At 45.2% G+C, this 14,166-nt stretch overlaps 1 protein-coding gene across 1 annotated transcript in view; it reads left to right on the top strand.

The window, feature by feature from the left end:
- Positions 1-14,166, top strand: part of AKT1 (AKT serine/threonine kinase 1) — a 105,244-nt gene that overhangs the window by 76,487 nt on the left and 14,591 nt on the right. Inside the window, exons 9-11 of the mRNA XM_006271369.4 lie at positions 97-222; positions 3,915-4,043; positions 7,272-7,486. Coding sequence (XP_006271431.2) covers positions 97-222; positions 3,915-4,043; positions 7,272-7,486 — 470 coding nt within the window. The remainder of the gene's footprint in view (positions 1-96; positions 223-3,914; positions 4,044-7,271; positions 7,487-14,166) is intronic.

The following is a 14,166-nucleotide window of genomic DNA, read 5'->3' as shown; positions in this document are numbered from 1 at the left end:
GGTTAATATCTGCTTCTAAGCAGCATGTTCTATAAAGTAGCGTACATCATTCAGAAACACGTGCATTCTAAATGTAACAGATGATTGTTGTTGTAGTTGTTTTTCCATCTGTCAAGAGAGCGCGTTTTCTCCGAAGACCGGGCTCGGTTTTATGGAGCTGAGATTGTGTCAGCACTGGATTACCTGCATTCAGAGAAGAACGTGGTTTACAGAGATCTGAAGGTACATAGAAGCCTTCTAATTTCATAGGCCACTGAAAATTGGCACGGGCTATTATTTACTTTTGGAAATTTACAAAATAGCACTTAAACATTGTAAACCAGATGTGTTAAATGTACATATACTGATGGGCCAGGGAATTTGGGAGCGCATCTAGAAGAGGGCAGGGCTCGTCACAGAATCCATGGCCCCTTGGACATGGCTATTGATGGCAGGACATGAGTGAGGGTGTATCCACATAGCCTGTTTGCCCCACTGTTGCTTGGCCCACAATTTGCCCTGCTGCTGCTTGCTCACCACTTGAGAGCGGCTGCTTAGCCTGCAGCCATGTGGCTTATAGCCCTTGCCATGGTTATCAGATGCTCCTGGTCACTGGCCCCACAGATGTGGCCCACATGGAGCTTTATGGTTTGGATCCAGCATGGGGTCAGTTTGACATCCCTGCAATAAACCTGTCCACTGGAATTTAATATAAGAGAATTTTGCAGTTATTATTTTGATACGCTGAATTTATAAGATTTCACCCAACACTTGCGTAATCTATCTGTTATAGGTAGGATATTGGTGCCTTTGCTACCAGTGCCCCAGTGGAACACAAAGAAGTGCTTTGCTGTTGTAGATGTATCTTTGAGTGGCAGTAAAGCTAAAAATTGACCACTCTCATTAGGAGAGAGGGACTGGCAGTTCTCCTAAGTAGTGAAGGATCAGCTGAACATCTTGGCCACATTCTCTCTGTTAGTGTACACATGTGATCCTTGGGTACATTCACAAATGTGATCCTCGGGTACATTTTGCTCTCCTAACATCCTGTTTCTCTCGCACTTACATTTGCTCAGTTGCTTACTACTGAGGGGAGGGGGAATCTAACTTACCCTTCCTGGTGGAGAAAAAACCCTCTGCTGCTTTTCTTCCCCAGAAGTGCATGCATTTCAGGGTGGGGGAAGTGATGCTACTAGATATTCAGCCCACCATTCATTTTAGGAGCCACCTGAATGGCTGTTGATCTAGATCAGTGGTTCTCAAACTATGAGGTGGAACTCCCTAGGGAGGTGCAGTGTCATGTCAAGGGAGGTGCAAGCTGTGAGTCTTTTTTTTATTTTACTTTTTGAGGAGAGGTTGGATGAATTTTTTAAAAGTTATATATTTTAGATATATTATATTTTAAAATAACTAAAAATAAAATAATGCAAAAAGCTTGTGTTTAGTATACTAATGTTGCATAGCAACTGTGCCACATCAGACCGTGGTGAGCAAAAATATAGTCCGTGGGCCGAATCCAGCCCACCAGGCGATTTCATCTGGCCTGCGGATGGGTGCCCACCAAACCCCACCCACTCCTGCCAAGGCAGCACGCTGTGCTCTTACCCTCATGCACAGCATTGCCCCAGCCCTGGCCAGCGCACACTACTTCATACATTCACAGATTTTAAGGGGCTGGAAGGGACCTCGCAAGATCATCAGGTCCAGCCCCCTGCACTAGCCAGGAAAGACAACTGGGGTCAAATGACCCCAGTGAGGTAACCATCCAGTCTCCTCTTGAAGATCTCCAGGGTAGGCGATTGCACCACCTCTGGAGGGAGCTTCTTCCACACTCTGGACACCCTGACTGTGAAGAAGTTTTTCCTAGTGTTGAGCCTAAAATGGTCTTCCAGGAGTTTGTGCCAATTACTTCTAGTTTTCCCCAAGGGTACCGTGGTAAACAGTTGGTTGCTGAGCCCTTGATGTATTCCCCTGATATAGCAGTAAGCTGCTACCAAGTCTCTTCTCAGCCTTCTCTTTTTTAGGCTGAAGAGGCCCAAGTTCCTCAGTCCTTCCTTGTGTGGCTTGCCTTGCAAGTCTCTGATCATACAGGTGGCTCTTCTCTGGACTCTCTCAAGCTTTTCCACTTCCAGGCAGGGCTACTGCTGTTGCCACCTGGAAAACTGCTCAACTTCCCCAGCCTCCAGCAGCTCCTTCTCCTATCACTGCTGCAGTCCTCCAGGCAGCAAGTAGGGAAGTTGGGGCAGGCAGAGGGAAGCTGTAGCTGGACAGGAGCTCAGGACTGGGGCTGGCAGGTGCCCAGTGGGGTGGAAGGAGTGCAGAGGTCAGATCAGCCCAGTTCGATCACACAGAGCTCCCCGCAGCTCACGTGCAGCTCTCAGGACTTGTGCGCTGCCGGGGGAAAGTCCCACACAATGGAGCGAGCAGGGTTCTCTGTTCTCTACCACCATATGTAGCTTCTGGGACTCCGCTGGAAGTGGCAGGGAGCACCGTGTGATGGAGCCAGGCTGGCTTGGCTTTGCTCCTTGCTTCCTGGTGGGGTCCTGCATGTGGCAGGGAGTGTGGCCAGGCCGTTGTCCCCATCGCATGGGGCTTCCGCCCCAGCAGCATGCAAGTCTGAGAGCTACACAAGCCTCTGGGAGCCCCATGTAATGGAACCGGGCCGGCCTACCCCATTCCCTGCCACCATGTGCATCTCCTGGAACTGGCCAGATCTGCATGCTGGTGGGGGGGTGGGGGAGGGCATGTGCAGCCCAAGGGCCCACCCCCTGCTGCTGCTGCAGCAAGAGCTGTGCACCATGGCAGGGGTGTACACGCACACACCCCCATACCCATGTGTGCACAGTGCGCACATCCCCCATACACACTCCATAAACATCACACCCACAACCTCCCTTACACACACCCACACCCCCTACTCCCCCTACAAACGCCACACCCACCAACACACACACATTTTTCACCCCCCATACCCCCCCCACATACCCCTCACACACGATATGCAATAGTAAGACTTTATTTTGAGCTATTATGCAATCACCTCTATATCTATACTACACAAACAAATGTAAATCAGGGCAAAATATATTTTTTAATAAATTAAAAATATTATTAAAATATTATGGATATTTGATTTTTAGTATACGATTGGGTTTTTTTCCAGTTCCAAGATGGCAACCCCCCTCACTCCCCCAAAAGAGAGGCGAGGGGAGGTGCAGTCATTTTTTTCATACCTCAGTGAGGCTCACTATGACAAAGTTTGAGAACCTCTGATCTAGATGAAAAGTGCTGAATCATTTAAGATTGCTGCAAAATGAATTTAGCGAGTGTGGCTGGGATTTTAGACTCCCAAATCCCCTAGGCATTGCTGAAAAAAACCCTGCTCTGCCATTACTACCCTGAATCTACAGAAAACTGAAATGTGGGTGAAACAAGCAGGATAGGCATTGACTCAGTTCTAGGTAAATGCCAAATTTTGCGTCAATATACAGCACATTCACTATGTTCAGGGCCCAAAGATAAATCGATCCCTTAGTTTTAAATGGATTTATTATTTTTATCCCTGTTGCAGGATTCCATCCATACCAAACTCTGAGGATGCTTGGAGTAAGAGAGAGGCAAAATGGTTTCAGTTTTTTAAATGCATCTGTGCTTTTGTTGATGATAAACTGTAAGACGTTTAAGTCTAGTAAGACCCTTTATGTGCTCAGTGTATAGCTGTCAGCTGCCCAAGCACCATGTGATGTTTTTCCTAGCATTTCCCTGAGGAAACGTAAATTTATAGTGTGTGCGTGCTAGGACAGCCAGCACATTTCTAATCCCAGTATGAACAAGAATGAAAAGAGTAATGTACAGGTATCCAGGTATTTGACAAGCCTGCTTGAAAGGCTTGTGCTATCTATCTAATCATCCTTTTTTTTGGGCATTGATCTCAGCTGGAGAATCTTATGTTGGATAAAGATGGACACATAAAAATAACAGACTTCGGGCTCTGTAAAGAAGGTATAAAGGATGGAGCAACAATGAAAACTTTCTGCGGCACTCCAGAATATCTTGCTCCAGAGGTATCTTTATTTTGGTTGTTATAACAAACTATGTTCTTTAAATTAACACCATTCTTGAGCATTGTTTTAGTGCAGGAAGGCCTCAACCTGTGAAACTGTTTTACCATTGTCCCGGGTGAATGCACAAAGTGAAGGCTTTTTGTGGTAGTAAAATAAGGCACGTAGTTTATTTTATGAAAAAATAATGCTAGGGGAGCGTGTTCTGTTTTGGTCCACTGATGGCTCTTGTCCTTGCTGATTGCTCCTGCCTGCTTCTCTTCCTTTGAGGCAGTGACATGGGGGCTGCCGTATGCTCCTGTTTCCAGCTGTTTTCCTGTTTTTCCTCATAAAGGATAAGCCTGCCTGTTCCTATGAAGAACCCAGGCACCTGTCAAAGTAGGCTGGAGCCAGCCCCATCCTGCTTGCTCTGTTCTGAAGGAGTCACCAGAAGCTCCTTAGTGAATCCAGGTTGTAGTCTGTGGACCACCATTTGAGAACTGGTGATGGGAAAAGGGATTAATAACACAGCAAGGAGAACTTGTTCACAAATATGACTTCTGGTTGGCAGGATCTTTTTTTAAAAAGCAATGTTAAGCTGCAGCTTCTCATTGAGAATTTTGTGGCGTGATGTAAAAAATACCAGAATTATTTTTTTTCCCCCTACCACAGACTGTCTGAGGGGAAACCCACACAGGGGAGTTACTTAGCTGTTTTGGTCACCTAATCACTAGTACTTTCCTCTCAGTATTTATAATGAACTGGCTCAGTCGCAACCCAGAAGGGCAAATCCCTGTAACTGCCTTACTTGCAGATCTGTACTGTGAGTTGGAGTGTTTAAATCCTGAAGGCTTGCGTCATCTGGTTGACAGCATGTGAAAAATCTGGGAATTGTGCATAAGCAAGTATTGTATGTTTTAAGGTCATGCATCCTTGAAAGTAGGGGTGTCTTTCTTGTCATCTCTATTTGTAACTTGAATCCAACATAGAAGCATGTTTGTACAGTTGCTGCATAGTTGTTTTTAGGTTCATATTGGAATCTCGTGCATGGATGGTAGTGACTGAACCACGTCGGCTTTGATGTGTCAGATATATCGACGGCTGTGGTGTTTACAGCTGTTGCGCCTTCTCTTATAAATTCCATCTCACAGCTGTTTGTTATGAATTGACCATCCATATAATTTAAGTTAAATGACCTTGTTACCTTGCTGCTTCCCAGTTATCAGGCATTTTGCAATAAATCAAGGGCATGTAATGCCTTTTCCTGCTGCTTATCTAGTTTTCCCCTCCTTGGCTGCAAACATACTTCAAGTTACAGTAACACCATTGTCCTGTTCTATACATACATGAATTCAGTGTTTGGGAGAAGCATTTTTCCTTTTTGCTGCTTGTGTTACTGGTGTAGCGAAGGCAGAAGATGCAAAATTCTAGTAGATAATCTGAATATGACGTATAATCATTTAACATGTTGGTTTGGCCAAATTTATCACTTGAAGTTTATTTTGTGTAGTAGAAAATGTAATTTTTTGTTTGTTTGTTTGTTTTGTTGCTAGCACTTGTATCATATACAAGCAACCTGCCATAGGCTTGGCTTTTTCGTTTCTTTTTGTTTCTAATCCATTCTATCATATCTCTTACATCAGTTTCAAAATGTGAAGGCAGTGTGTCTAATTTATTTTCAGTAACCCAAGTGGGTTAGTGTGAACAGGAAGCCCTTATTGAAAGGGTGTGACTCAGAAGTATGGCTAAGTGCATTGTCACACAATATCTAGTACGAAGTTAGAGCCCATGATTCCTCATAAAGGATGAGGCTGGCTCCTGGAATCCTGGCAGACAAGCAGCTGTGTTGGTCTTATACATATATGGGGCAGCTGTAGAACCAGCTGTCGTTTGGTGTGAATCATACGGCAAGAGAGGCTGTAAATAGACCTGTGTGGGGTAATCTAATACCTGACAGCCTTTGGATTTTTACAGCAAGCCTTTTTCCTGGTCCAGATCATTTTTAAGGCAGAGACCTAAACAATTCCTGCCAAAGAGAAAGGGAACAAAATTAAAAAGAAGCTCTTTGAATGAATTATATAAGAATCTGTGAATAAACTTAGAAAGGGCCAGGTCCTGTCTTATTAAAAACCTGTGGCAAAACCTCTGCTGACTTCAGCTAGTTCTTTGGTCCCAAATCCCACCGAAGTCTCCTATTTTTGCATATAAATGATTCCAAACTGTAGCTTTGTAAAGTGAGCAGCCATGAACGCTGTATGACAGTAAAGAACAAACTTCAGAAGTTTCATTTCTTGCTACTAATAGGTGGTTTAAATGCGGACTTTTTGGAAGAGTAAAGATATTGTGTCCAGAATATAGAAGTAAAACCTGTGGCTAGAATTAAGGAAAAGAAATTTGCAATAGAAGGTTTTTTCCCCCTGATAATTAAAAAGGCAGTTGTTTCTTTCCTTGACATCTTTGTGTTCAGTAAGAAAAAGCTGCACATCAAAAAGATTTCAGGCTGTCTATGAGTGCAGAGCATCTGAAAATCTGGAGAGTAGATTTTCAGAAGTTCAGCTCTCCTTGAAGATATCGAAATAAAAGCCAGATTTGCAACAGAACGTTCAAAGCTGAGCTGTTTGAAAACTCTGGCCCTGAAAGTTAAATTCAGCTGGGTAATTCTTTTACGATGCACAGACAGTCTTTCTTGCACTGCGACCTAACTTCTTTTTTTTGTATGAGAAAGCTTAAAGAAAATGTACAAGTCGACATGGAGACAGAACAAATATGATTGTAGCTTTGAAGCGACAGGTTAATAATCAGCTGCTTCTCTCCCCAAATGGCATCTTGTTTTTAAAATGGGATCCCATTTGGAACGGTTTCTAATGAATAAGTTAGGATTTAACAGCTGGCTTTGTAATGTGAGAGCAGACTTGGGTTCTCAGCCTCTAGGCTTTAGAAGGTTATGCTTATCATGGAAGTAATGTGCGGGGGGACGGGAGGGGGAGAGTGCCACAGCATGTTTGCTCTCTAGCTTTTTTTTTTTTTCAGTCTTCTTTGCCTAGAGCGTTCCCTGTTGATAAATCATTGGTGAGCATTGGTGTCAGTTGTTTGCAAAGGGATCTCCAGAAGGTATGCCGTGCCTGTGGACACAGTTGGGAAATACGGAAACATGAATATAAAGTACAGGTCCTGTTGTGTGAATTTTCTGTGTGTTCCCAGTGTACAACCATGTGTTAAACCTGTTCCGTACATTTTTTTTTTTTTTGGCAGGTGCTGGAAGATAATGATTATGGTCGTGCAGTGGACTGGTGGGGCTTAGGAGTTGTAATGTATGAAATGATGTGTGGCCGCCTGCCTTTCTACAATCAGGACCATGAGAAGCTCTTTGAACTCATCCTCATGGAGGAGATTAGATTTCCACGCACTTTGTCACCTGAAGCAAAATCTCTTCTGTCAGGTTTGCTAAAGAAAGATCCTAAGCAGAGGTGAGACACTTATTTAAAATCTTTGTTTTAATTTCTTTACTCTGCTAGCTGATAGCGAGGGATCCAGGTTTTCTGTTTCCTATGGGAAAACAGAGAAAATCATGGTTTTTACCTTTTACCAGGGGCAAACACGGATTTCTTATTTTACTGGAGAAACCTGCGGATTTTGCAGTTTTGCAAAGAGCGCTCTGGCTGGCAGATTTCCAGCTTGCAAGGGGCTAGAGGGAGCTGGAGGAGCGCTGTCAGGCAGGGGGGGCACCATGTGCATGTATATGCACGTGGCCACCAGGCAGCCTGGAGAGCAGCTCCCTCAGGTAAGTGGAGGGGTGAGAATTGAGGCCCCCATAGAGAGGGAGGGAGTTGGGCAGGGCTGGGGCTGCTGCCCAGCCAGGCAGTGCTAGGGGTCTGGGGCCACAATGTGTGGCTGCAGGGCCCCGGTGGGGAGCGGGACAGGCTGTGGGCAGCTTGGTCAGGGGGTGGGGTAGGCTCCCCGGCTCTGCATGTCCTGCGGGGGGCAGAGGGGACCCATGCCCCACAGATCTGTGCATGGGGTGGGGGTGAGCTGCCTGCTGTGGGCTTGCGCTCCCGCCCTACTGCCCTCTCCAGGGGCCTTCGCAGCCCGGCGGGGTGCAACCCAGTTCTGCAGGTCAGAGCGGGGCCGTGCACAAAAGCAGCTTGCTGCTGCAAGCTCCACGCTGCCCTGGCAAGTCATTCCCTGTGTGTGGGGCTGCAGTGAGGGACAAGCCCCGCGGCTGCTGCGCATCTAGTGGACATGTCGCCAGGGCAGTGCAGGGCTCACAGTGATAAGCACCTTTCCTGCATGGCCCCACTCTGCTCTGCAGCGCTGGGTTGCACCTGTTGAGATGCGGAGGAGGCCCCAGGGGAGGGCAGCAGGGTGGGAGCCCAAGCCTGTAGCGGGCAGCCCCCACCCACCTCTGCTCCCATCCCACACACGGATCTCGGAGGCATGGGTCCCCTGTGCCCCCTGCAGAGTGCATGCAGCAGCAGAGAGCCGGCCCTACCCCTGATCCTGCAGCAGGCAGGCAGCACGGGGTGGGAGGGAGGAGCTGGGTTCTGCTCTGCTGCAGCAGCCACCACCTCCAGCAGGGGGCTGTGGACCTCTGTCTCTGGCCCCATGGCCCTGGCAGCTGGGGCCCCCCTCTGGCACCGGGCTGGGGGTGGGGAGTGAGGGGCACCAGCAGGGCTAGGGGAGGCTGTGGAGGACGAGTGAGGGTCCTTTCATTTTAATCATGGATTTCAGGGGTTTTACCAGAGAACTTGCGATTTATTTATTTCTTTATTTATTTATCGGGGAAAACCAGGATCCCTGCTGATAGGTCTGGCTTCATTTCTTTTGTTGGATTCACTACATAAAAACAGTAACATTAATGATACCACAACCTTCTTAAAGTCACCAGTGTACAAAAGTATATAAATAAAAAGGAAATCATCTAAGCAATTTGGGAAAATATGTTTTATCTCCAGCACTCCCTTGTGAAAGACTCGTACAAAATGTCAGCAGAAAACAGTAAAACTGGGCCTACACAAAGTGCTGTTTAAGGGGCAAATTAGACAAAGGACTGGGGAAGAATGTTGTCCTTTCTCATTTAAAATCAGAAAGAATTTTAAGATTTTTAAAACACTACAAAATCTCAGCAACTAAGAATAGCTGCAAGATCCAATGAACAAATATCTTCTTTGTTTTAGAAGTTGCCAGACTGGCGCTACAAATAGCAACAAAAACCGAAAACATACTAGAGGATCAGAACTTCAATATATGCAGAGTCCCACTAGTTCATGACTATAACCTAGGAAAAAAACAAATGGGTTACCGGCTTTTGTTCACAAGGAACATATGCTGACTGTTGCAGGTTGTAAACGTCTCTTGAATGACTGCTTCAATTTTTTGTCCTGGTTCTAACTTCTGTTTTTTGTTTTTAGCTCCATACTGAAACATTTGACTGTTGTCAGTGTAGGTCCATGGCTTATCAGTCAGGGTTGGTATATTCGCCATCTGCGTTCCCTGTTCCTTTAAGTTTTTTAATAGCCCAAAGTGAATGTACACAGTACAACAGGTAGGAAACTTTACAGGGTCAAAGAGGATCTCTGATCTTTCCACAGAGAGAGATATTAATTTAAGCCAGTTGCCTTATTACCAGCACCATAATGCTAACATAAAATGGGCAAAGTTCTTGTAGCTTTTCAAGGGGTAAAACCTAGTGTGTGCTAATGTTGTGAGCGGGAGCTTACCATGTCCTATAGGGTTGTTGTCCTTTGTCCTAAAGTTGTTCCTAAACTTACATGAGATGGCAACAACTTTAATCCGTCTTGAGCTGGGTGGGATTCAGGCCAGTGACCTACAAGTGATTCCATAGCTCTTTAGCAGCACGTTTCTGTATTCAGTCCTGTAAAACACTAATGGGTTGGCTTTGCAGAAAGCTTAGTTAAATCAAGGCATGACCTTTTCTTAGCGTATTCAGGTAGAGCTTTCAAACTTGGGAAATACAGGGAAGGTCGCCTTTACAGTTTTCCCAGTCTCCCATAACCTGTTTGTTAAGGGACAGCTCTGATTAATCAGAATGCAAACAGCTAACAGCAAACCAGATAGAAACATAGAAAATTAAGGTTGGAAGGGGCCTTAGGAGGTCATCTAGTACAACCTCCTGCTCAAAGCAGGACCATCCCCAACTATATTGTGCCAGCCAAGGCTTTGTCTAGCTGGCTCTTAAAAACCTCCAAGGATGGAGATTCCACAGCCTCCCTGGGTAACCTGTTCCAGTGTTTTACTACCCTCCTAGTGAGAGAGTTTTTCTTAATATCTAACTTAAACTTCCCATGCTGCAGCTTAAGACGATTGCTCCTTGTTCTGTCTTCTGCCACCCCTGAGAACAGTCCGGCTTCATCCTCTTCGGAACCACTCTTCAGGTAGTTGAAGGCTGCTATTAAATATAAAAATACTAGTACAGCCTTCAAATTCACTTTTAAATATAGAATTGTGTACTGTAAACGGATTTCAACAACTGTTCCCTGATCTTTCTGTTCATATTTACACAAATGCATGCTCTTGCATTCATATGGGAAACAGCATAGAATTTGAAACCTTCAGATCCACAACACAGACCTCTTCCACTTCAACTGCAGAAATAGCTGTGAGAGGTGAAAAATGCTCTCACCCTCTGTGGACCAACCCATGCCAGAAGAGATTGCATATGCACTGCTATTACTTTACACATGCATTAGAAACAGCTGTAGAATAGTGACCATCAGAATTTCTGCCTTGTCTTCATTGCTCTAGATTGAAGCAGACTGTTGCATGGTGGTTAGAGAGCTTAGATGATTGTAACAGTAGCTCTTACAGGGGTAACTTTGGGGACCTGAACCTAGAACTTCCAGGTGAAAATATGTGAGAGCACATTACCTGAGCAAAGTGTGTAAGAGACAGACAGAGAGAAATCAAGGTTGCCAAACTCATTAGACCTCACTGGCCCCAAGCACCAGATTGGGTCCACAGACTGGCCCTGTGAGCCAGCATCAGCATGCATCAACTCCGAGACCCATGAGCAGCATCACGATTCTGATGATAGGGTTCCCACCCACAGGCCATATTTTTGACACCCTTATATATATGGAGTCAAGCTGCTAGAGGGTGATGCAGAGTTGCACTGGATTAATGCAGGTTTCTGAAGCAACTTATATTTTTCCCCAAAAGCTGTGCAAGAAAGTAGCCAAGACTTGGGTCCCCACCTCAAGTGACCATGAGCCAGTTCCCAGTTAAATTATGACCTTGTACCAGTTCCCAGTTGCATGCACCCATTTGGCTAATAATGTTAGTTGCCTTAATGACAGTGGGAAACCTTGTTTAATAGCATGGATTGTGAGAAGCATCAAGGTACTCACAGCAGTAAGGGGAAGAACTGGGCCTACAACTCGGGTATTCTTGCCCTGCCATTTCATGCTGGGATCCCCCAAAGTCATGTGATGGCAAGTCATGCGATTGTCAGAACTTTGCATCTGCAGTAGGTGCCAAAACTGATTTTGCTGCCTTGACTTGCTGCTAGTGAGTGGGAGAGAACGAAGGAGGAAATGGGAAAGGAAATCGAACCCTAAGGCTTCCTCCCTGCACAATAAAATATATTTTTTTCTTTTTAATGAAGAAATACCGAAGCATTGTGCATGAGGATGTTAAGTTAAATGAATGGCTACAACTGACTCTTGGCCTGCTATCAGGGAATTTAATGTTACAAATAACCTGTCTCACCTCAGCTGGTAATGTCTGAGAAGCGTTAGCATTTGCTTTCAGGAAAAGCAGTTGTGCTCCAAACTCACAGGCATGTGGGGAAAATATGAGGAAAGATAATTGCACTCAGACTTTATCAATCACAACCCCCCCTCTCCTTTTGTAAGAGTAAAGGAATTTTGAGGTTTCTTTAGGGATTCATATAAACGTATTGATCTTGGAATGTGAACCTTAATTTTCCTGAGAAGAAAAAGAGTTGTTCTATAAATGTTTCTTCTCTGCTGCCTTGTGACACAGCTCAGGTTAAGGGAGACAAAAATCCTTATGTTTTTACAGTTGAAAGAGTAAAGTTTCCCAAGTACCTTATTATTCTTTCTTTTGCTCTAGAGATTGTAACTGATAAGAATTGAATGAGTCAGGGTGCTCTATATGAACAGGATGGCTTTTTCTTTAGAGCATATGTGCAGTCCAGCAGCAAGTTTCCCACAAACTCAAATGAATCTCAGCCCTGCTGAATTTAGATTTGCAAGTGCCAAGATTTCTCTTATTCATGGATTCAACCCTTTTTGTCACTCCATACTCCAATGTTTCCATTCCCCCATCCCACCCAATATCGGGGTGTCAGAAATATGGCGCATGGGTGGGAACCCAATCACTTTGGTTGTTTGTGTTCTCTGTTATGTTCCTTACTCTGAGAAGGTCAGTTTACCACAGGATTTCTTCCTTTTCTTTCTTTGGCCCTTTCTGGCCTTTGCCAACAGGAAGGAACAAGAAATAGAGGCTAAAAAGATAAAAACCGAGCTCTCACCTCCACCCTACTTCTTGTCACCTTTGTGTGCGATTGGGAGGGCTGGAATAGAATCCCAAAATTTTGGGTCACTTCTTTTAGCAATGCAGGCTCCTTCATATCATTATTCTAGGGTTGCTGAAAACCAGAATGGTGGTGTCTTGAGTTCATGAAAGTGGGCGTTACAGCTTTTACTTACCCTAATCTTTTGAAAGTAAGGGAGCTGACTATTGAGGCATTTAAACTGCCTTAACTATGTCCTGAAACACACAACCTATCATTGTCCTTTCTTTGCCTCCAGAGTACTGAAAATGCACCTGATGATTGCTTCTTTAGTTTGTGTCATCACAAGCATGTCAGGGCCTTAGTGGGCCTTTTCTGCATCTAGAGGATTGTGGCATGCCATGAACTACTTGAATCCATGAAGAAGGTTTTTAAAATGCATCCATTTTAACCTACAAATGCGCCCCCAGTCTGCTTGGAGCAGAATACACTTCCAGCAGTTTGTATGAACTCACTTGATCTAAAATCAGTGGTACCCAACCTTTTATTCTCCATGGGCTGGATGACTGGTATGGAGCGGGTCCATGGGCCAGGACTGACCCAGTGCACATGGAGCTGGGACCCAATCCAGTGCACACTGGATCTGGCCCTGGTCCCACATGCCATATTGTGGTGAAAGCCCTGTGGAGGATCAGGCCTACTGCCCCAGCTACAGGCCCCCGTGCACTGGGTCAGCCCAGCCTCAAATCCCTCATGCTCTGGATTAGTTTGGATGGCGTCTCATTGCCCCCTGCTTGCAGGCGGGATTCCAGGTACAGGGCCATGTTATCTGGCTCACGGGACTTAGAAATTACATTAGATTCCCTCTAATAGTTATTAGACTTAGAAGATGAAGTAGTGGAGGAGCAGTGGCTGTGTTAATTACCATGGCTTCTCCCCTTCCTCCCCAGATTATCATACTTTTAGGGAGCCCCATGGGCTGGATCACCTGGCTCCACAGACTGGATCTGGCCTGTAGGCTGGGGGTTGAGCACCCCTCATCTCAGCCATTTCACTTTGAACTTGTCAGGTGACAGCATGAGCACAGACATGGTAGAGTGTTTCAATTAATTCTGATGGTATTGTGTGTGCCTGAGTGGCCTTTTGAAATCTCCCAGATTCTACTGTTTTCACATCAAACAAGTCTACCTGGCAGCAATGTAGGAAAGAGAAGGTGATGATTAAAGCAAAAAGTTATGACTTCTTTTGTACTATCAACAAATCCTAAATACCTGGGACAGAGCAGGGTGTATTTCCACCCTCTCAACTGCCTATGTAATAGGCTACAGACCATCCAACCCAGCATGGTATTTAAGAAGCTGTCTCTGTCTCCACACAACAGGGACAGCTTCTTAAATACCATCTTGGGTTGGACTGTCACAGAGACTGTCCTTGGTGTTGATACTGCTCGTGGGGAAGCCAGGTAGATGCAGCTATATCCAAGGACTTAGGAACTGCTAGAAAGAAAGAAGTCTCTCTCTAGGTTTGGGATCCTTGATAAAACAGGAAACTTTTTTTATCTGATGTGTTTAGGGAAGGTGAAATGTGCAGCCACTCCTGCCATTCCTCTCAGAACAAGTGGCCTCTGCTGAGTCGGTTCCCAAGGTGCGTTTT

This window comes from Alligator mississippiensis, chromosome 2 (genome assembly GCF_030867095.1).
Source record: "Alligator mississippiensis isolate rAllMis1 chromosome 2, rAllMis1, whole genome shotgun sequence".
In the NCBI taxonomy this organism is placed as follows: domain Eukaryota; kingdom Metazoa; phylum Chordata; order Crocodylia; family Alligatoridae; genus Alligator; species Alligator mississippiensis.
This window is presented reverse-complemented; position numbering and strand designations above follow the sequence as displayed.